This window comes from Balaenoptera physalus (genome assembly GCF_965194825.1).
Source record: "Balaenoptera physalus genome assembly, chromosome: 13".
Classification (NCBI taxonomy): domain Eukaryota; kingdom Metazoa; phylum Chordata; class Mammalia; order Artiodactyla; family Balaenopteridae; genus Balaenoptera; species Balaenoptera physalus.
The window spans coordinates 66,143,489-66,166,696 of NC_138892.1; the positions used below are offsets into that span (position 1 = coordinate 66,143,489).

A 23,208-nucleotide genomic window follows, 5' to 3' on the forward strand; every position below is an offset into this window, starting at 1 on the left:
CCAGTCTTTAAATAAGAAACCCAAGGAGTCATGAGTGGTTATTTATTTTATCTCTATGCACTTGGCAAAAGAAAATCCCATGATCCTCTTCTGGTTTAACAAAGAAATCTCACAAGTATATGTACCTTTTAGAAATCAGAGACATATCAATCTAAATATTACCATAGCCATAATTAAGACCACCAATAAAAATTACATTTTAGATGTTCGAGGTTAGCTTTACAGCACATAGCAACAATTTCTGATGTCCAGTCTTAGAAGATTCTTTGTCAGAAATAATATTTGCAAGTACTTGTTTTATGTTACCGAATAATATGAGCTTATTTGAAGCTAAAGGAGAATGAATGTCTTCTTATTTTCCTGCTGGTATTTCTTCAACTAACAGTTATGAGGGAATGTGATTTCAAATAAAGGTGCTAGAATTCAGTTAGTTATCACAGACAAAATTAAAAATCCTAAGAAAGTAAAAACATACACTATAAAAAAGTGAGGACAAAATAAGTTTATTAACAAATGGAATGTGTGAAATGTAAAGTTTCGCACATATTCTATAAAATGCAGTACACACATAACTTAGTAATATTTGAATAAACATTCATCACCTATGGTATAGATGACAAAGAACTAACAAGGTCATCAGACAAAACTTCTCTCCCAGAGTGACCCACCAGTTCAGACCATCCTCCGTGGAAAAATTCTTCAAACACCATGAGAGTTTCTCTGTATTTGCCACAGTGATTCAGTGACAAACATCATTACCAGCCAAGCAACAAAATGAGGTAATATGTGATTTTAAGGATATTGTACCACTTAATTACACAAATGTTTGATTGGTTAACCCCTGATGGTAGTTAACAAGGCACTTGATGCCAAGTATCACCGAATATTCTTTCTGGCACAATGAACCACAAATAAGCATTTATACTGCTGTATAATACACTACTTTCCTAGTGATTCCATAGGTTGAACTTCAGTTTCTTCTTGGTCAAGTCCCAGCTGTCTAAGCTGTCCCAGCTCAATTATTTCTGTTGCCCAGACTCTGACCTCAGCTTCAACATATGCACTGGGCCCAGGATTCAAAACAGTTCTCTCTGTCCCTCCCTTTTCTCGTTCTGGGCCCCCAAGAGGAGAACTTCCAGGGGATCATTCCAAAGTAGAGATGATGGGAATGGCCTACTGCCCAAACACTGCCTAGACGTATCAGGAAACACCTAGAGGGAATGCAGAGCTGAAAAGAGTGAGAGTAATGGCATAGGTATCTCCTAAAATTAAGAAAGGCAACATGAGAGATTTAAAGACATGGAGGGGCTTCCCTGGTGGCACAGTGGTTAAGACTCCACCTGCCAATGCAGGATACACGGGTTCGAGCCCTGGTCCGGGAAGATCCCACATGCCGTGGAGCAACTAAGCCTGTGCGCCGCAACTACTGAGCCTGCGCTCTAGAACCCGTGAGCCACAACTACTGAGCCCACGTGCCTAGAGCCTGTGCTCCACAACAAGAGAAGCCACCACAATGAGAAGCCCGCGCACCGCAAGGAAGAGTAGCCCCCGCTCGCAGCAACTAGAGAAAGCCCGCGCGCAGCAACAAAGACGCCAACGCAGCCAAAAATAAATAAATAAAAATTAAAAAAAAAAAAAAAAAGACATGGAGAACAGAAGGGAGTTCAGCCAAAGGTAGCTCAATGACAGATACCCACCACCAGAGATGAGAAAGGGAGAGGGAGAAGGAAAGAGTGAGAAATGGAAGTTAATGGGGAAACCGGGGGAAAAACAACAGAGGGGGGAAATTGAGAGTGTGTAGAAAAGGGAGTGGAAGAGAAAATGAAGAAGAGTGGTTGGCAGAACTGAAAGTTAAGAAGGAATATACTGTCTATAAGCATCTGAAAGTGGAAGGGATCTATCAAATATATACTAACTCCAAAATAAGATGAAAAGTAGGAGAGATTTAATATGAACATAATGACTTCCTAAAAGTTAAACAATGAGAAAAGAGCATGAGAATTCTGAATGCTTGTTCTTTGATTATAGAAAAAGGAAAAGATTTACTCCTATTAGTAAAGGGGCAGATTGAAGTTGTCTGAAGGTCTATCCAAAAAGATTGAATTTGTGCCCTGCTCATAACTTCCCTTTTCTCACAGGGATTGTTGGATCCTTTTCACCCAATGATGCATAGATGTAGAGCCCTAAATTCCAACCCCAGCAGGAAAACTATCTCCTGTTAGGAAGCCTGCAAGTGCTCACAACCAGGCCCCATCTCCAGCATGCACAGCGTGGGTGGTTAATGCGGCAGCAGCAACCAATGGGACAGTGAGTCTGGAAAGAGGTAGGATGACTGGGAAGAGTTAAGCATGACTGTTTCCAGAGATATGAAAATCATTCTCACATAAGGGACAATCCTTAGGGTTAGCATGTTTTTATTTTCTCTAAAACCTCAACCCACTCATTGTTTTAAATAGGTACAGTAAGACTGAGCATTTTTTTCTTCTAGAAAAATACACATTCAAATATCTTTCAAGTACATCCTCAATATGATCTTCTATAAACTAAAAGCTACCATACCCTCCCCTCAAACACTCCATTCCTCTGTTTGGCATGGGTTCTGAAAAACTATCTTGTTTATTCACTTCTGAATACATTTTGATTAAAGGCTAATCCTTCATCATAGAGGATCCTGGAGTGGATACTTTATTTGACTTGAGGCCTGATTAAACTAGAATAAAATATAACCACCACTTCCTTAATTTTTGATACTGTGATTCCATAGATGCAGCCTATAGTGACCCTGGCATTTTCACTGCCCCATAACGTTGCCAATTAAATAATGTTTACTTAATACAAAACATTTACCACCACTCATCCATATATTATATTATATTATATTATATTATATTATATTATATTATATTATATTATATTATATTATATTATATTATATTATATTATATCCATCTATGTTAGCTGGGTTTCTGTCCCCAAGTGAGTACCTTGCATTACCCTACAGCTGTCTCTCTTGTGCTTTTCCTGTCCTTCCTCCTCAAACAGGTCCAAGCCATAGGACCTAAGGAATGGCAGCATGGTGACAGAGTTTCTCCTCGTGGGCTTTGAGCAGAGCTCCCCTTCCACTCGGGCATTGCTCTTTGCCCTCTTCCTAGCCCTCTACAGCCTTGCCATGGCCATGAATGGCCGCATCATCTTCATCACCTGGACAGACCCCAGGCTCAACAGCCCTATGTACTTCTTCCTTGGCCACCTGGATGGCCACCTTCCTGGATGTCTGCTTCATCACCACCACCATCCCACAGATGCTGATCCACCTGATGGTGAAGAACCATATTGTCTCCTTTGTCTCTTGCATGACCCAGATGTACTTGGTCTTCTGTGTGGGTGTGGCTCAGTGCATCCTCTTGGCTTTCATGGCCTATGACCATTATGTTGCTATCTGCCACCCACTTAGCTATGCCCAGATCATGAGCCAGCAGGTCTGTGTGAGGCTGGTGAGTACTGCCTGGTTCTTCGGGCTGATCAACGGCATCTTTCTTGAGTATATGTCATTCCGGAATCCCTTCTGCAGAGACAACCACATAGAAAACTTCTTCTGTGAGGCCCCCATAGTGATCACCCTCTCTTGTGGAGACCCCCAGTTTAGTCTGAGAGTCATCTTTGCCGATGCCATCGTGGTGCTGCTCAGCCCCATGGTGCTCATTGTCATCTCTTATGCGCGCATCCTGGCCTCCATCCTGGGCAGATCCTCCTCCTCTGGTTGGGGGAAGACCTTCTCTACTTGTGCCTCCCATCTGACTGTGGTCATTTTTCTCTACACCTCAGCCATGTTCTCTTACATGAACCCACGCAGCACACATGGTCCTGACAAAGACAAGCCTTTCTCTCTCTTCTACACCAGCATCGCCCCCATGTGCAACCCCATCATCTACAGTTTTTGAAATAAAGAAATGAAAGGGGCCATGGTGAGGGCCCTTGGGAGGAGCAGCCTTTCCCAGGCAGAGTCTGTCTAGTGGGAAGACTCCTGGAGGGGAAGATCCCTCCTCCAGCCCTGACAGTTGGGTAACTCTCCAGTGCTGAAAGGCTCCAGGAAAGAGCATTCATAGCTTCCTTTGCAATAGCATCAGACCTGGAAGATCCTATTGATGTCTAATGCTCATCTGTCTGATGTAACTTTAAGCACTGTTTTCTCTTGGACCTTCCTCAGGAGAATTTGAGACTTTCCTGAGTGATTTTCTTCTAAGTTACCACAACAGGATCTATAAACACGTAAGTGCACTTCTATTTCATTTTCTTTCTGTAGCACTTTTATATGTTCTTCCCAGCCTGAGTTCTGCATATATGTTTAGGAGTAAACTTTTTTCTCTTTCAACTTATCATTTTAATCTGTTTTTCTTTCTTACACTCCACTCTCACTTCCTGAATCTGCCCTTATCCACCCTGCTCCTATATGAGAAACAGTAGAGGAAGAAGTAAGAAAAAGGGAATTAGGGAGCAGTGTTGACATTAAGAAAAGTCAGTTAGAGAAAAGAAGAAAAAGAAAAACTAAGGATCAGCAGCCTGAGCTTCATCTTGTTTGCCTCCACTAGGCCACGAGGGAGAATTTGTGGTGGCATTAAATAATCAACACTGCATTCAGTGTATGTTTATGCTTGTGTGTGTTGGGGAAGGGCAAGGGGGAGAGGCCAGGTGTCAAACCCCTTCTTCCTAAGTCCTCTAGTTTCTTAAGTACATGACTATTTGATATTTCCCTTCATATCCAACTAATAAGTACCTCTACCAAGCTTCTCAGACTACCAGTTTCCTTCCCTGTTACCCATACTCCTAGTTAACTCCCCTCTCCCTACGGCCTGTTTTTCTCAACCATCTTTCATTTCATTCCAATTCAGTCCTATTCCACCTTACCTCCTCATCATAAATGGGTCCACTTAATTCCCTGTACTTTAAGGAACATCTCTCCACACTACCTCCACCACTGCAGAAGGCTTTCTATTTGCAACGCTTCCACTCTGGCTTAGCTTCTCTTCTCAACAAAACCCAGTGCCCCTTGATAGGGCATTATATTCCCAGCTGTTCTCTTTTTTTGAAAATTACATCTTTCTCATGCTCCTTTCATAATAGATAGGAAAGGAAAGGGCATAGGCCTGTGCTTTGTTTTCTGGTGCTACTTCCATAAGATGAACACACCTCACTTGGGATGCCCTCAAATAGATGTACTACCCTATCCACATCCTGCACATCACATACTAACTACCCTGCAGTGAATTGAAGCAGTAGCTTCACTCCACAAAGCTCTACTCTTTTCAGTCCAAACTGGTGAATCTCTAGATAGTAGAGGACATGTGAGAAGCACTTCTCAGACAGCAAGGAGTAAGAAATGAGACACCACTGTAATCAAGAAGAAACAATAAGCACAGAACCTAAACATTTACATTATCAAAGAAAGACTACACCAAGGCAAAGTTAAGCAGGCAAGAAAGACTTTATTTAAGGCTACTGCAAGAGGTAGGAGACTGAATTCAACTCTGCTGAAACAAGTGGCTGGAGAGTTTTTAAGAGCTGCAGTAGGGAGATCTTAGGCCACCTGTGGGTGGTAATTGTTCTTACCCAAAGGAAAGGTAAGTTTACATGCTGTAGTTTACAGTTTGGAGCAAGACACCCACTAAAGTTGGGCTCCGACCCTCCCACAGAGACTAGGAAACAGGGGTGCTATCTTCCTTGAGGATTACACTTCAAAGGGATGGCTCTTGAGAAAGACATTCCCTGGGTCTTAAAACTGGCAAGAGGCTTTTAGGGAGATTTCTATACATTTCAAAGGGGCAGAGAAAGAATTTGTAATTGCAAGTTTCTAAAGCAAATGCGTTGAGAAAAAAGAGATCAGGAGACAATAGTCAAGAAGAAACTTGCCCTAAATGTAGTCAAGGGAAAGGGAAATGTTAAGGCTTTCCTGGTCACCATGGAGAACAAAGAAGTGGTTATTCTTGCCTCAGGATCTCAGCTCCTTCTCCAAGTTTGAAAATTCCTGTCTCAAGGAGCCTTTAAGAGTAAAAAGAAAAAGTGAAGGAAAGAAAAAAAGAAGAAAGGAAAAAAGCGAAAAGAGAGGAAAGGGTGCTTTTTACAAAGTTTTCTGAGAAATAATATAACATTTTCCCAGCACTGTTTACGCTGATGCTATAAACAAAACACAGTTCCAGCTTTTAAGCTCTAACAGGGCAGATAAGAACAAATAATGGTAATACAATGGGCAAACTTAACAAGCCTATACAAAGTACACTGGGATGACAGATAATAACAGAGTACAATGTACAAAGTACATTGGGATGAGAGATAATAACAGCGTTCACAACTATTAAGCACTTAGGTTCTAACAACGTTACATCTAAACCTCACAAAACCCTTGAAGTAATACTACTGCCTCCATTTTGAGAAGCAAAACTGAGGCTCAAGGAGGTTAAGTAACTTGCTCAAAATCACAGCGCATTTCAAATGGCATAGCCGCAATACTAACTGGGCACCACTTGCTGAGCCTGCACTCCTTAAGAGGTAATAGAATAACTATCCTGAAGAATGGGCAGGCTTTATACTGAGGTGATATTAGATCTAAGCCTTAAAGAATAAGTAGTGAATTAAAAGGTAGAAAATGGGGCAGGGTGCGGCGTTGGCAGGGACTAGTGATTCCAGGCAAGAGGAACTGCGTGATTCGTCATAAAAATGTCGCGTTCAACGTGGATGGAGAAGGGCAAGTTTGGCCAGGAATGCTGGAAAACCAGGCTGAGTGACCTAGAACTGTCTTCTCAAGGCCACGCACTTTCTGGTTCAAGGTCCGGCTCCCAGGAGCCACGGGCGCCAGACGGGAACCGACGCATGGTGGGGCTGTAGCGCTAAAGATACACCGCCCTGGCCGTGTATCCCTTGCAGCCTCTGCCTTGGTCCCTGGGGGCACAAGAAGAGCCCAAAGGGACAGCGAAAACTCCTGTAAATGCATTAACTAGAAGTCATCCTGAAATGCGCGTCATCTCACGATGTAAAGTCACTGGTCACCAGACCGCGCGACCAGGCTGTAGGGTTACCACAGCCCGGCCGAAGGGCCGAAAATGTGGGAAGAAAACCCAGAAATTCTACCGAGAGTCCCGACTCAGCCCGACCTCAGCTGTGGTCCGGCCCTGCGCTCCTCCCATCTAAATCCGGCGCCACGTTAACCAGCCCGGTTTGGCGCCGCACCACTAAACAACCCAAGAGGCCTCGGGGCCCTGACCTGATTGCAGCTGGCACAGGAGGTGGGCGTGGTCCGCCCCAAGAACCTGCGGCCAATCAGCCTTCCCCAGCCTCTCGGATCGCCTCTATGGCAACCAATGAGCGCCTTCTCCTTGGCTACCCTTCCCGGGCAGGAGAGCCCTAACCAGACCAGTCTGGGGGACACCAGCTATTCTGGGAGACTCTGCAGACATCCGCCCCAGCTGGTGATGCGGGCCTCGGGCTTGGGATGTCCTCCCAGCCGAGTGCAGTTGTTGAAATGCCGCGCCCCTTTGGCGGACGGTGGGGTGGGATGGGATGGGGGCGGAGCAGGGCTGGGGGCAGGACTGAGCGAAGATCTTTGCCCGTCACGTGCAGTCACCCTAGCTCCCAGCCTTGTCCGCGGATCTGTATCCTAGTTCTTTCCAGGTGATAACCCCCCTTTCAGCGAATTGCGTAATATTGGGCTCCTCTTCCCTCTTTAGACAAAGGCAGTGTTCTCTGAGCTTCCTTGCCTCCCTTTCCAGTTACCGACTCCAGGAAGCCTTCCTTGATCCCTCGCCCCTTCTGGGTTCACTGGACTTTCTTTAACCCTTCATCACCTGTGCGTTTTCCTAACACCGTACTGTTACTTACTTTTCTGTCTTCCCCACTAGTCTGTGGTTCGAGTCCTTAGCACATTGCCTGACTATAGGTGGTGCTATAGCGCTGTTTCTTCAATGAAATCTTAAGCAGAATCCTGTTGTATTAACCAAATAAAAGCAAAGCTGTTCTGATAGGAGTGGAGAGGGAGTGTCCAGAGTCCTGGACCTCCAAGGAAGCACCTGAGGCACCATAATTAGTGACTTCAGCTGAAGTAATCAGTTTAATATATATAGCTTACCGAGGACATGAAAATTAAACATATCTAGAGCCTGTAGGAACACCCTTAAAAATCTCATTTTGGGGTTTCAAATCTGATTACACGTGTTTATTTTTATTTTCCAGTCTAACGACCTAGATAGCTGTTTCTTTCTTCTGTTTAATTCCTTATCCTCTTCACCCAGCTCTGGGCTTTGAGGCTAACCTGTATGGACCACATCAACAGACTCCCTTACTTCCCTGGCTTTCTATTAGGTTCAGCCAGTGAGTAGCATAGGCAGAATATCAGAGGGAAGTAGGAGTGTGAGGTTGGGTATTTAATCCTCTGTTTCCCTATGAGGGTTGTGGACTCACTTGAGTCCCCTTGCTAAGATCTCACTCCTGCCATGTGACCCCCTCTACCTAGCTCTCTGTTTCTAAGTTTGAACCACCAGCTCCCATTACCTTTTCAGGCTCAGCCCCTCTAATACTAGATTCTGGGAACTGCCCACTGCCCTTGTGATTTCCCTACACCATGCCCACATCTTTGCAAATAAATCTTTATTAAACTTCCTTAAATTATTGTGATTTGAATGTGCCATCTGTTTCCTGGGTATGCCCTTATACAAGACCATTCTCTTTTACTGAGGTAATGGAAACAGTTATCTCACATGCAAACATTTGAAGGCTACATGATGTATTAGAAAGAGCATGCGCTTTGAAGTTGGAGAAAACTGAGTCTCCTGTCATTCAATCATTCATTCATTTGGCAGATACTGCAGAGTCCTATCAGTTGTGGTAGAGATTTTAGAGAGTATCTGCTATGCACACAACCCATTCCCTAAGAACCCTCTTCTCCTCCCATAAGGGTGAACCTGGCAATCAAGTTAGTAAGTGCCATGGGACACCACCCTCCACCATCAGCACAATCAGTGCAGCAAAGCTAGATGGATTAAGTCCTCTTTCACAGGAGTTTGGAATTGGTATGCAGTGGGTATAATCAGTTCAGGGCTGGAACAGGCAGACACCCAACCTATGGAGCAATTGTCTTCTGCCATGTACCTGAAGAAACAAAGAAAGTTAGCAGGGAGAATAGGTTGAAGTCAGAGGAGAGGGAAGCAGAGATAAAACACCATGTCTCTAAAGAAAGAGCCCAAGATAATGACTGCCCTGGTTTTAGTCAGCCTTGGAGGCCCACCTGCATTCTTGCTCTTGGGTTTTGTGAGATAACCTTGCGTGCTTGTAATAAGCTCCTTTTTTTTCCCCCCTCAAAACTAATACAGATGGGTTCCTGTTTCTTGCAACCAAAAAAGTCTTAGCTGAGGCAGTATCTACCGCAATGTGATTATAAGGACTAAATGAGATAAAGTATTTCAAACATCTAAATCAGTGCCTCCAAAAATGTTACTTTCTCCCTTCCAGCTGTAAATGGCACCCATGTGCTCTGAGCATCAGACTTCTCTGTTCTTTGTACTTCTTATTTGGAGTGACAAGCCCATTTCGCTGTCAGTATTTTTGCAAGATTTTCTTCATTCCTGCTTTTCCTTTTCCAGTTGCCATTCTGTTCATGGTCCAAGTGCTGATATATTTGTGTTTGTGTTTTGCTATGTTTTGTTTTGAAGTTTTTGTTCCTCAATGGATGGAATTAATCATAATCCTCAGTTCACGAGACACCATCATTGGTCCCTGCAAGGAAAGGCTCTCTTGTTTTATGTCTTTATTTATTGCTTTATTCTATCTTTATACCCTGTATCTTCACTCCCTCCACCCCCCAAAAGAGGCAGTTTTCTAGTGTGTATATTTCTGTTTAAATGTGTCTTCAGAAAATAGTTATCATTTTGTAGGCATTTATTTTTAAATGTACTCCAAAGCTACTGTTACATGTCTCATTCTGTGTCTTACTTTTTTCACTGAGCACTGTTTTTCATCTCCATCCACATTGCCAGATGCTAATATTTAATTTGTTGCTTCACTTTGATGCCTGCTGTTCCATGGTGTGCACTCTTCACTCACAGTGTTGCATCTGTCCACTCCTCCATTGATGAACACCCACATTGCCCCCAACTCCACACCACTACAAGTAACCCTGCAAAGAACATCCTCCTAGTAGTCCCTTGCTGGACTTGTAAAGAATTTGTTTTATATTTCTTAGGGGAGGAATTCGTGGGCTATAGGGTATGAATCTATTTAATGTATCCAAGTTTTGCCAGATTGCTTTCCAGAAGTGGTGAAACTAGTCTTGCAGCAGTGCAAGTTTCTACATTTCCACATTCCTGACAACATTAGTAATTGTCTAGATTTCTAATTTTTGCTGTTTTTATAGACATAAACTGATCTCATCGTTGGTTTAATTTGCATTTGATTAATAATGGTTTTGATCAAATTTCCATATCCATATTAGTTTTTTCTATTCTGTACATTGCCTATTAATATTATTTGTACCCTTTTTTTCTATTGGGTTGCTGTCTTTTTCCTGCTCATTTGCAGGAGTTCCATGTATATTTTAGAATGATATTACATCCTTGTCAGTTTTAGACAAATATTTTCTTCATTCTGCCATCTGCCTATTGACTTCCATGGTGCTGTTTATAGAACATAAATCTTTAATTGTTTTGTAATCGAATTCCTCAGTTTTTGCCATATGGTTTATACTTTTTAAAGTGTTGAAATATGTGGACTACTCTCTTAGTTATGCCTACTCTCAGCCTGATGTCTCTAACTCTGAGTTCACTGGAGTGGTCCCTGTAGTCATTGCATCTACTCCTCTTCATTGGACTCCAAAGTATTTGCACTGACTTTCATTCTTAAGAGAATCACATCTTCCTTGAGCCTTTTCCTCCATAGAATCTCAGGCTATGAAACTCATATCTTTTATCTATTTGAAGTCAATTTTCCCATAATCCTGGACACACATCTCACTTTATCTCCTTGGCTGTCAGGGAGAACCAAATCACCATAGTTACTGTCTTTCAAGATTTTCCTCACTCCCATTCCACTAGTCAATTCCATCTTTGTTGGTCAAAATTAGACCCAGAGTTGCAATCTCTACTCTGCCAACCTCTTCCTTATGAAGGTTGAGACTACACTAAATCAACATTCTCCTCACTTCTGGAACTTGGCTTTGTGCCATTTCATGATTTGTCCTGGGATCTGTAATAGAGTTTATCTGTTTTGGCAGACTCTAGCACATTTTTACAATGATATTACTTATTTCCCTCTCCTTTATCCTCACTTAAATAATTCCTTTCTTGTTTCCACTCTCAAGGTTATAAAATCCCATAAAAGACTCTATCTTCGTGATGTAAAGTACTACTCTGACTTTCCTCCTATCATTTTCTTTTGTTTTTATTCCTCCTCCTTACTTCCTTGTGTCTCTTTTCTTGTTTCCTTCTTTCCCTCCCTGCCCTTTTTCTTCCTCCTTTCCTTTCTGAATTTTACAAATACTGAGGGCCAGGGCAGGCTTTCTGTAGATCAGAGCAAAGAAGCTGCTGCTATCCCAGAAGCAAATTCCCCACAAACAGGTGGTGTGTGTCACATGACTGGCAATTCCTTTCCAGTTGCACATCAGAACCCAGTTCTGTTTCTTTGGAACAATGTACTCCACCTTTTTTCACTGCCATGGTCCAGGCATGAGTCCCATCCTACCAAGTTTCTTTATATATGTGACATTTTATTTTCCTCATTGTGTAAGAACTCAAGTTCTATTTTATATTACCTGTACTTTGTGCACTGGTGTAGAGGCCATAACTACTTTTTTTTTCCCAACCCTTTTACTTACTTTTTCCAGAGAATTATGGGATGCCACTTCGGCTACTGCTTTTCTTCCGGTGTCATATCTGATATCCTCTGTGGTATAAAATTTTGTGAGCACTTTTTTTCACTGTTGTCCTCTCCATTTTTATCTTGTCATCCCACCCTCCCACTGACTCCCAACACACCACACACACACACACACACACACACACACATACACACACCATTCCCATTTTCAAATTGAAGTTCTCTTAATTCAGTTAACATTGCTCACAGAAAACATTCCCTTCAATCTTCTGAGAAACACTGTGTTCCAGTTCAAGAACATATCATCCCCCCATCATTAGGCTGTGAGCAACATAAGGACAGGTACCATGACTTCTTGGAGTCTGCCCCAGAGCCTACCACCTTCCATGAGACATGGTAAGCAGTTGGTACATACTTCCTGGTAGATTGAGTCAGTCATGGTTCTCTTCTTGGATTTCTTTTTCCATCATCCTTATAAGAATTATTCACCTACTCTAAAAGGAATTTTCAATTTCCCTTTTTATTCCCAAAGCAGAATCCAAGCCGCCATAAGCTTCCCTTAGCATACTGTAATTACTTATAACAGAGTAAGATGCAGAACCATTTAATGAGAAAAAAACAAAACAAAACAAAAAAACCCCTGATTTTTATTTCAAACGAACAGGATTCTAGTCCTAATGCTGTCGTTGACTATGCAAGCTTGCACATGTCATTCCATCTATTACTTTATTTATAAGCAATGACATAATGTTTATTCATTCACTGTTAACCCTCTTAAAAGGAGACCGTACATTTTTTTTAAAGTACTTGAGGTAGAAATAAGGTAAATTTCCCTGACCCAGGGGTCTAAATGTGAGATGAACGATTTGATAAGAAAAAGAATTTGCTTGAATTTGCTTTCTTCAATATTCTGAAGAAATATTAGTCCTGGCCGTTGTCTGAACATCTTTCTTGACCTCTCACTGGCAAGATCAAAAAAAGTCCCCGTTTTAAAACTTTCAGCATAGGTGGTGTGGTCTGGAAGAAATTCCCAGAGATGATAGTCACCCTCTCTTTCAAGAAATGCTGCTTCACTAACACTCAAAATGGCCCAGAGAATATAAATGAATGAAAAGTACAGGCATCAACAACTCTGAGTCAAAAAGTGACTCAGAAATGTCAGACTCAGTATGAAGAAATTATAATAATACTATAATGACTTTCAGTTATGTTTGTGTGCATTGTAGTGATATAAAAAAGTTCATTTTCTAAATAAGTCTAAATAAGCTCTTTAAATAAGAATGAAATTTTAAAATATGTGATAAGAAAGCATGGTGATAGTTGAATTGGCAGTATTTTTTCTTTCTAAATGGTACCTAAAATAATGACGTGCCACACAATTGATAGTGCCTTAAAGTCAATAAAATAAGATAAATATTTCAGAGACTATAAAAATGAGAAAGCAGTTCCAGCTCAAGATATTCATAATCTGGAAGGGGGGATAACAAGCATAAAGAATAGTAGAAGTGAGGGAAAATACACTAATTTTCCCCCAAAGAGTTACAAACAAAAAGATTTGGATATTTAAGGGAGGAAGAGATCACATTAGGAAAGGTTCCATGGAGGAAGTAGCCTTTGAGAAGGGCCTCGAAAAACTGATAGGATTCCAACTGGCAGAGATGGAACAGAGTAAGAATAATAGAGAGCAAGAAATCAGCTGCAGGAAAATGGGCATTTCTAGAGAATGGTGAATAGCATATTTTGATTCAAGGGTTTGTTAACCTTTTCTGGCTTTAAGAATTTTATGAAAACTATGAACCCAATTCCTAGAAATAAAAGCACAAATTTCATAATCAAAAGGTTTTTTGCATACTGTTTCTGGGGATTTCCCGTTTACGGGTAGCATAAGAGAGAGGAGGGGAAAGCAGCCTTGCAGGACACCCCATGAGAAGCTGGTGCAGGTGACCAAGGCAGCAGAAGTCCCTTTTCTGAAGGAGAAATTTGGATCTGACTGCATTTGGGAAGAATGGCTAAGAGAAATTGTAACAAGGGCCAGGGGGACACATCCAGTCCACTCATCCAGAGATTAAAAGAGCTGAGATACACTTGAGAATCATTTCTAGCTGACTGGATGATATAGGCTTCCAACTGATGGTATGATGGCTAAAAAATGTACCTGGGAAATGAAATGTATGGGTTTAAAAGTATGCCAGGGCCTTACTGGGGGGAGTTTGACTACCGCCACTGTATTTTATGCTTAATTCGAGAAGTAATGGCACATGATGCAGATTTCTGAGGAGAATGAATGTTCAGAGTTGTGGTTTAGGAAAATCAATCTTCAGGATTATAGGTGTGTGAGAGGCCAGGGGAGACCATTTAGGAGTTCATTGCAGTTAGTTTTTATATCCTTCAAATACATTCTATTTATTCGGTTCCCCTTCTGTCCTGGCCACCCACTATTTGGCAGAGCCAGGCCTTTAGTAAGCATTTGGTGGTGCTTGCTGAATTGAAAACCACAAATTTACTTTGTGAAGGTCCCCTTGCAACTTTGTAATGGTCCCCTCACCAGGTGGCACCATTACAGCATTACTTACAGAGCAGACTTCCTTCTATATGCACAGTGCTTCCAAGCAGAAAGGCTGTGTTTCTTTGAGGGAATTCACCTTCTGGGGACAATCTGGAGGTGTGGGGTTGGGGAGGGGGGTGGAGGGAACGGTAGCTGGGATTAAAGATTCAAGAATATTCTTTTTTGTATTGTACATCAACTATCCCTCAACTTTTAAAAATATTCCTTTTGTACTTCTATATATCATTTCTTATTGTAGCTGAGACTCTTGGCTGAATTTCTATTCCTAGGCATATAAATGGAGAAAGATGCTTAGGAAAACCTGCCTTTTCAAAGATGCAAGCAGTTTTCTGTCTTGCAAGGAGTATTAGACTCAAATATATCTGGGGAAGAACTGTCCCTTAGTTTTGGGAATACTTCTAGGTGAGCCATTTCATTATACATATCAAGCAAAGACCATACTCTGATGATACTGAAGCCACATAAAACTGCATATTTAGGTTGTAGGCCGGTTTGCATCTCTTAGAGAAATAACTATTTCTCTAGAACAGATTTTAGTTGTACCACGCTAAAGTTGTAGCTTATTTCTATGAAGTTGTATGTTTTCATTTTGAGATTTAGAGCTAACCCTGAGAGATTTCCCAATGAGAGATAGGAGTGCCAGAAACAGAAAGAGTTGTGATGACTTACATGCAGCATTGCGCTGGGCTCAGACATAAAGTGCAGCACAAAGCTATGGGGGGAGGGGGTGGGAACCATCACCTCACTGCCACACATCAGCAGTGCTCTGACAAACTCCCAAGTACTGGAAGACTTGGAAATAATGGTAGACAAGATCCTTAATGCATTCTAATGGGTATCAATATAATTTGAATTTGCTGAATAAGTGGTGAGTAATCAGGTTTATGCAAAGATTTCAATTCAGTGTAGGAAATACTCTGGAGGCCCCAGGAGGCAAGGGTGTATCAGTTCAGGCAGGGTCATTTCTTCTTTGTTACTTTTTGAATTTAAAAGTCTCATTATCTTTTAGCTCAGTGATTCTTACCTTTTTACTTAATTCTTACCTTTTAGAATTAAGTTAAAACAATAGATCTTCTCTCTAGAGAATATACATACACGATTTTGCATTCAATTTCAAGGGGCTATGGCCCCCTGAAATTCATAGTGACCCCATCCATGAGTCCCAGGTTAGAAATCTCACCTGAAACTCACTCATCAGAAGCATTACAAAGGAGAAATGCCAGAGGAGAGTGGGGAATCTGGAGAAAGGAGGAGGTGGGAGAGAAACCCGTGCTGTATCCCTCTGAAATGCTGATGCAGGTCACTAAAGAAAGCTGAAAAATTGCTTTATCTGGGGAGATTTTTATCTATCTGGACTTGGAAGGAATAGCTAGAGAAATTCCAAGGGCCCTGGGCTAAAGGACTGATGACCATTTAGGATGGTAGGCATAGGAAGAGGAACTGAATTGGCATCAAGGGTTAAAAACCTCAACCAGACATTTCTACAGGTGATAAAGAGCTAAGCTGCCTTGAGATTCATGTCACTCTCTGCGGAATCTGAGCTACAGGGAACAGGAAAGAGGCATAAGAATGGAGCTGTGTCAGGGAATATCTGGGGACATCAGCTTCTTCCTCTCAAGAAGCAAGTCCAGAAGACCATCTTCTCTGTGCCATTATTGAATTATCACCCACTAGACTCTGAGAAGGGTCACTAACCAAAACCTGATCTGCAACTACTTGTTCCAACTGAGAAGATGAAAAGTGAGTAAAACTAACATTTCTTCCTGTTCAGGACTCTTAGACTCTTGATTGGGGAAGTAAGGGATTTCCTTCTCTGAAGAAGAAATAATAGAGCAATTAGCGGAGTGGTTCCCATCTAGGGTTCTTTAAGTCAGAAGATCTGGATTAAGTCCTGGTTCTGCCAAGTACTAGCTGTATGACCTTGACCAAGTCTTGGAGACTGTTTTTGGAACTGTTAAGTGAAAATAATAATAGTGCCTGCTTCATAAGGTTGTTGGGAGATAAAATTGGGCACAGTGTCTGGCACACAGTAAGTGCTCAATAAATGATAGCTATCATTGTTGTTATTGGTGCAGAATGCTGGAACTGTAACAGGAAACTATCTTCCAGCCCTCAGGGACACTTCCTCACTAATATACTTTAGCTGCCCTCTCTAGGGCCCTGGCACATATTCCCCAACCACTGCACAACTCAAAGCTTCCTCTGGTCATCCTATGTGTACAGAGCTGGCTTTAAGTCCTTTTTGACCCATAACTACATGACATTTATGAAGAAAGTCCATGTCAGCTTGGGAATCTCATCATCCCCTTGACTATCTTGAATGATAAGAGTTTTAGGTAGGGAAGGATTATACTAAACAAGAGCTTCTAGAACCTTCCCTAAGTAATTGTATTTTCCCAGAGGAGCCAGTCACCACCATCACCCCCTATCCCAAGAGAACTATAAGAAAAAACTAACATTTGCACAAGACTTCCCAGGGATCTTAGATATTTTTCTCCTCAACAATTTTTGTCCCCATTTTACACAGGCAGAATCTAAGCCTCAAGCAAGGAAGCAAGTCTCAAACACTCATTTACTGTTGGAACTGAGATTCAATGCCAGTGCTCTTTCCATCTCTCTGCAACAACCAGCAGCAAGAACACACACAAATACATAACACACATACATACATACGCAGATATGCAGGTGCAAGTGCACACACACACACAGAACCCCAGCTCATTCTTCTCCCAAATTTTGTTTGGAACAGCCTGGAAAATCTCCAGTGCCCAAGGGAGCAGGCTAGAGCTGATGTCAATCTAAGCTCCCGGGGGAGCACCTTACTGGCATTCTCCACAAGAGGCCTGAGGCAGTTTTTGTGGTTTCCTTTGTGATATGTCACTCTACTGCCAGAGATTCCGGGCAATCCCTCCTGAACAATACCCCTTCCCTAACCCTCCCATGGAACAAGTGTCATGCCTACCATTCCAGGACTCAGATTTGGAAATCATCTCCCAGGAGCCAGGTGCTTCACTGAAAAGAAGTCTCCTGCACATCTGGAGTTCTAGCTACTAAAAACCCTTGTTAGTTTGGGAGTCTCAACACGTACCCTCTCCAGCTTGAGGTGAAGGTCCAGGTCGGAAATGACAGCAGGTAGAGTTGGCAACACATGTCCCAATCAGGGCAGGGACAGTCAACTCCTTGGAACCAGAGGCAAGAAGAGAGGAGGAAAGGCATGGTCCCTGTAGTTGCCGCTAAGCCTGTGTCCATGCAGTGGGTCCAGAAGCCCCACCCTGACATCGCCCTAGTACCAGTCAGCAAGGAGGGGAGATGACGCCTCTTTATTAAGGTTAACACCAAGGAAAGCACTGAGAAGGGATACACGGAGGAGGAGAAAGGGCACATAAAGTCACCACTTGAGGAAGGAGCCTCAGGGCAGCCACATGCTCCGTGCCCTGGTTGTGGGGGTGAAAGAGGAGAGGAGAGGGGAAAGCGCCGTGAGAGCCTGGGCCTCACAGAAGGGTCTGAAGCTCCCTGAACCTAACACCAGAGCCACAAGCCCTGCCCCTCAGGGCTCACACACTACTACACAGGTCAGCACACATAACGCACACAAGACATTATGGAGGCAGCACCAAGAGGCAGCGGGCAGGGAAGTGTTGACAGGAAAAGAAAACTGAAGTTAAGCAGGTATAGCCAGGAGAGAGACAGTTTTTGGCTGCGGCCCCCAAGAGTCCCTCAGTGTCCCCTAAGTCTGGGCTGTTGCTGAGCATCCCCAAGTCTCTGCCTGTGAACTGGGCTCTTTGTTCTCTAAGCCTCAGTGAGTGGATAAAACAATCCCAGATGAAGTCAGTGACAAGGCAGGATCCACTCTGCATGCAAAATCCTAGAGGCTGAGCTATTATGTCTTCATGCACATTGATAGCCAGCTCCTCCCAGCCCAGAGGCCCTTGGAACCCCATTCACCCAGACTCCTAGGGCTGCAGTTCCCTCCTCAAGCTTCTTTTACCAATCAGCAGCCGCAGAGATCTGTGAGGGGGAGAGGCTTCTGCAGAACGCTGAATAACTTGGATTTCATCAGAAGGGTAAATTTTCTGTTAGCCAGAACAGAATACCCCCAACTCCTTAATTTCTAGGTAAATTGTTAGAGATTATTTGCCAGAGTCCTAGATAAGTCCTTTTTCAGAATAGAAAAAGCAGAATTTTATTTACACAATTCAGGGGTTCTCCTGTTGGCTGGAGAGGGGGAAAGGGCAGGGTAGGGGATTGGATGGGGGTCCAGAGATGGGCGCTTCCTCTCCCACAACCTCACCTTTCCGCAGTTTGCTACGTCTCGCTTGGTCAGGCAGAAAGAATTCTTGATGCTCCCAAAGTCCTTCACCCTATAAATGCTTCCTCGAGGGAGTCTCTTCCGCCTGACCCGCAAGAATAGCGGTCGGAGTGAAGCATGCTGCACCGCGCGGTTCAGTCCTCTCGCGTCATGCGCTCGGAAACCCAAAGCCAGCCCGGGAAAGTAGTGCCCCCTCGGAGTCCCCTCACAGAGAGGCCTCTCCCTCCAGCTGCAGCAGGGTAATGTCGGGCAGATCGAGGGGCTCCACAAGTGGCCCGTCCCCCACAAGGAGGCCAGCACAGGGGCTCTCGGGGCGCTCACAGTGACTAGTGGGTGTGGCGGAGCTGGGCATCTCCTTCTCTTCTGAATCGTCGTCCTCCTCGTCCTCAGGATCGCGACCCAGCAAACCGCTGTCCCCGATCCCAAGCGAAGGGGTCTCCGGCTCTTGGGGGGCGCCCGGGAAGCTCCCCTTGCCGCCGACCACGCCTAGGCCACCCTGGCGGGGCGCGGTGGTCATAATCCGGCACATGGAGACGATGGCCCGCTGGTTGGCGCACACGTCGTCCGAGAGCACCTGGATGTGCGAGGCCTGCTCGTCCAGGGCCCCACGCATGGCCCTCACGTCCTCAAACAGGGCCTGCAGCTGGGCCTTGAGGTGCTCCATCAGCTCCTTCATGCCGCCGTTGTACTCCCCGGAGATCACGTCCCCCACGGCCGGCACCGTGGACACCTCCAGAGGTGCCGGCATGTCGCCGCCGTCCTTCGTCATGATCTCCAGCAGACCGTCCTCCATTGAATGGCAGAAGCGGGCGGTGGCGGCTCCGGGTCCGGTCCAGCCCGGCCTCGAGGTGGGGGGAAGGTACGGGGAGGGGGAGAGGTGCCCGGAGGGGCTGGGAGGAGCGGAGGTAAGAGGAGGCTCCCGAGAGGGGCGGGGAGCCGACGTGAGGAGGTGAGTCTCGGGCGGAGGGTGCGGGCAGGATCGGGAGGCCGGGAAGATCCTGCGGGACGAGGATCGCGCTACAGTCCCAGGGCCGGCGTCTCTCCGGCTCGCCACGGGGCGAAAGCGCCCTGCCCTACCTAGCCTCCTGAATTGCACCCGTGTCAGCTCCGCCCTCTGGGCGCCAAGAGCGGCAAGTGCCTGCGGGTTCCCTGGGTCACAGAAGCGCTCGCACAGGCGCTCAGGTCGAGGCAGAGGCCAGCAGTGGGTCGAGCTCGGGACTCCCCTCGGCCATTAACGGGCAGCGCCAGCGAGTGTGGTTGGAAGTGACACGGGCGGGTCTCCCAGCCGAGCCGCGGATGCTCCTCTGTTTCCAAGGCGACGCACGGCCCTTAAATGACGTGTGTCTCCATGGCAACCAGGAAGTGGAGAAGAAAAGGGAGGATGGTTGGGAAGCTGCAGTGGGGCTCTGGAGTCTGAGCTAGCGGGCGGAGCGGGAGGGGAGTGGACGCTGCAGTGGCCTCAGCTGAAAGAGCGTGTGGCTGCAATGTTTAATAGGGAAGCATGAGAGAGCAGTTTGCTGCATAAATCCCCAAGTCGGGGAGACATCGTCCCTCCCCTAGCCTGGGTGGTAGACACTGAGCGCGACTGCCTTGGAAGGATTTTCACCCGCCCGAAATCCTTTCTCTGAGGATGACGTTAGAGCCGGTCCTGCTTTTCTGTCCTCCAGCAGGGAAGCAGAGCGGGTAGCGAGGCCGACCCTATTACCCAGACTAGAGCTGGGGCGCGGCGGCGCCCTGGAGCCGGCCCCGCCCGGCCTTAGAGGTGCAGAGGCGCGGGAGGGCACTACGGAGGTTTCCGCCACTCCCTTCTGCTTCTGCAGTAAATCAGCCCTCGTTGTAGGTAAGATAGTACAGGAGCCGAGAAAAGATGGGATTCCCTCCCATATGAGACCCAGCACGGTGAGGCAAAGCGCTTCAGTTTTGAGAAAGAAAGCTCCGTAAGAACAGAGATTTTTGTCTCCTCCGTGTCCTCCAGCACGGAATCCCCAGCACCTAAAATAGAACCTGGCGCGTAGTAAGTAAATGCTCAGTACGTTTGTTGAATGAATAATTTAACAAGAACCACTGGGTCCCATTCCCTCATCCATTACTCTCCAGCTCACAGGTAGTGGATTTTAGGAGACCTGAATTCACTTTTGTTTCTTCCATTTATTAGTTCAGAGACCCTGAGTAAATCATTTTCCTGATCTTTTAGGGGATTGGACTGGGTAATATTGGGTAATATTATTTCTAACTCTGAATAACACTGCATCAGCTCACAGTTGAAAGGGCGAACTGTCGACAATGTGTGGAAGGGATGGGGAGGAGGGATTATGTAAGGGTAATTCCCCCTCAGCAGGCCCACCACCCAGGTACAGACATACACTGAATGTCTCAACCTTTGTGACAATGCCTTTCCCTTTTTGAGGAGCGGAGTCAGGAGGACTTCTGGGAAAGGGAAAGGAGGAGGAGGAAGAAAAATTGAATTTAATACATTTACAGATGACTTCAGATTGCAAAGCAAACAATACCTGGGCAGCAGCATATTAACTAATAATGACCTTAGTAAATTGGAGAAGCCAAGTGTTCAGAAACCAAAATGAAGTTCACAAGAAGAAGTAAATCTGGGGAAGAGAAAAGCTGTATCATTTCAAGATGGGGAAGAGCTAGGTATGGATGTTTCGTATACTAGTGGTTCAGTGATAGCAAATGTGTTACCTTGAGGTTTCCCTGCTTGCATACTGGGGAGTGGGGCTGGCCCAGAGAAACTTTTCTGGCACTAAAAAACTCTTTGGCTTATTCCTTGTCTTACTGCTATTAAAATAGAAACAAGTGGGGAAATATCCTAAACAGCAAAATGTTTAATCAAAGGCAGTGTTGATACAATAAAGTATTATGCAGCCATTAGAAATTTGATTTCCCAAAACAAATATATGGAGAAATTTTAAAAACCTATTGTATTTTCTATGACTCAATCCTATTTGCTTGCTCATTCCATCCTTCCTCCGTTCCACAGACTTGTGACTCTCACCTCAGTTATCACTCCCACCTCCACCATGTGTCCCACAGGTTATTCCTAAAGCTCAGGAGAAGACAGAAATGCTTTTCCTTGGTTTCCCTAAGCACAGCCAAAGTGCGCTGGTATTCACGAAAAGACTTTACCAAAAAGGAGCTGTAGGAAAACTAGAAACAGACAAGACACACCAAAAACAGCGGAGCTTACACAGTATAAGTTTATAGCAAGCATATTCTCAGGGCTTATGGATTCAACCCTGCTGTTCGTCTTTCCCTGGAGACTTTTGCTATAGTCAGAAAAGACTGGCATGATTTTCAGATTTTTTGCCTGGGTCTGTTACTTCACATCTCTTGACCAGTACTTCACGTGGATGATTTCACCTTGCCAGCTCCCTCACTCTTCAGATAGGCCCCTGCCTTCTACCTACAAGAACTGACCCTGTTCCCAACATAGGGCCTCCCATCTTAGCCTTAACCTTACATTAAACATAGCCCCCATACAGTAGGAGCTGGGTTATGCCATCATACAAGGCCCTTTGCCACTGTTGTTGCGGATACCATGTATGTCAAGGCTTTCAGCATAAGATTACATCATGCTCCCCAGGGACGCTGGCATGAGGTCTGCTGAGAGTACAGGGGGTCTGAGCCTAGAGGGAGGGGAAATTATTGGAGAAGCACGAAAGAATATGGGAAACAGTGCAGAGATCAAGGGGTGTGGCTGATCCAGTCAAGTTCCAAGTCAGACATTGGAGAGCCAAGGGTAGGTGGGATCTGGGGTGTGGACTAGTGCCAAGACTTGAAAATACAAGGAGACAATTGGCGCCTCAGATTCAGAACCAGATAATTTTAGGAATTCTGTGTGAAATTGAGACAAGGGGAAATAGGAGAGGTCTAGTCTCAGAAAAGTAAGGGGGACAGATGCAGAGAGTGGAGCAGAGCCTCAGTCAGCTGTTTGGGTTACAGTGCTGGGCCCTCTTGGAAGCCAGGGCCCTGGGGTTTGTTACTTGGGTCCATCCCCAAGCTGAATGGGTAGGTACTCTGGCCATATCACTAGAGTGTTCAGACACAGCAAGAAAAAATAAGCCCTATGCACTCCTCTTCTGCTTCCTGCCTTTTTCTTTTCCTCTGGGAATCACCTTAGCTGTTCTATTCCTTCATCCCAATCTCATCAGCTCATGGGGGGAAAAGACTCCATGCTGCATAGATAAAGGTCTCTATCAGGTACAGCTAGTTCCAAACCTCAAATTGTCACTAAAATTGTGATTCTTAGTAGTCTCTGCCATTTTCCTCTGTCTCGTGTCTAGTTTATCTCCAGTGTCTATTTTATATAGCTGGTGTACTTTTTGCACTATAAATCCAGCAATTGTAATAAAGATGCTCGCTTGACTCAGATCTAGAATGATGGTCAAAATCAAGGAACAGCTGACTGCTGCACCATAGGTCCGCAATCCCAGGCAGTACTCCCCAAATGTAAATTTTATGAAGC

The 23,208-nt window shown here is 44.6% G+C and overlaps 2 protein-coding genes across 2 annotated transcripts; one reads left to right on the plus strand and one right to left on the minus strand.

Moving 5' to 3' along the window:
• The first annotated feature begins 1,660 nt into the window (after positions 1 to 1,660).
• LOC309641434 (olfactory receptor 10AD1-like) lies at positions 1,661 to 5,182 on the plus strand. The gene is given in 3 exon segments (XM_082421483.1): positions 1,661 to 3,253; positions 3,255 to 3,938; positions 3,942 to 5,182. Coding segments are annotated over 3 exon segments (936 nt in total). The 5' UTR covers positions 1,661 to 3,073; the 3' UTR covers positions 4,014 to 5,182.
• Positions 5,183 to 6,615: 1,433 nt separating this feature from the next.
• On the minus strand, positions 6,616 to 21,138 carry CCDC184 (coiled-coil domain containing 184). The gene has a single exon (XM_082421502.1). The coding sequence runs from the start codon at positions 19,519 to 19,521 to the stop codon at positions 18,934 to 18,936; it is 588 nt and encodes a 195-aa protein (XP_082277628.1). The 5' UTR covers positions 19,522 to 21,138; the 3' UTR covers positions 6,616 to 18,933.
• Positions 21,139 to 23,208: the final 2,070 nt, after the last annotated feature.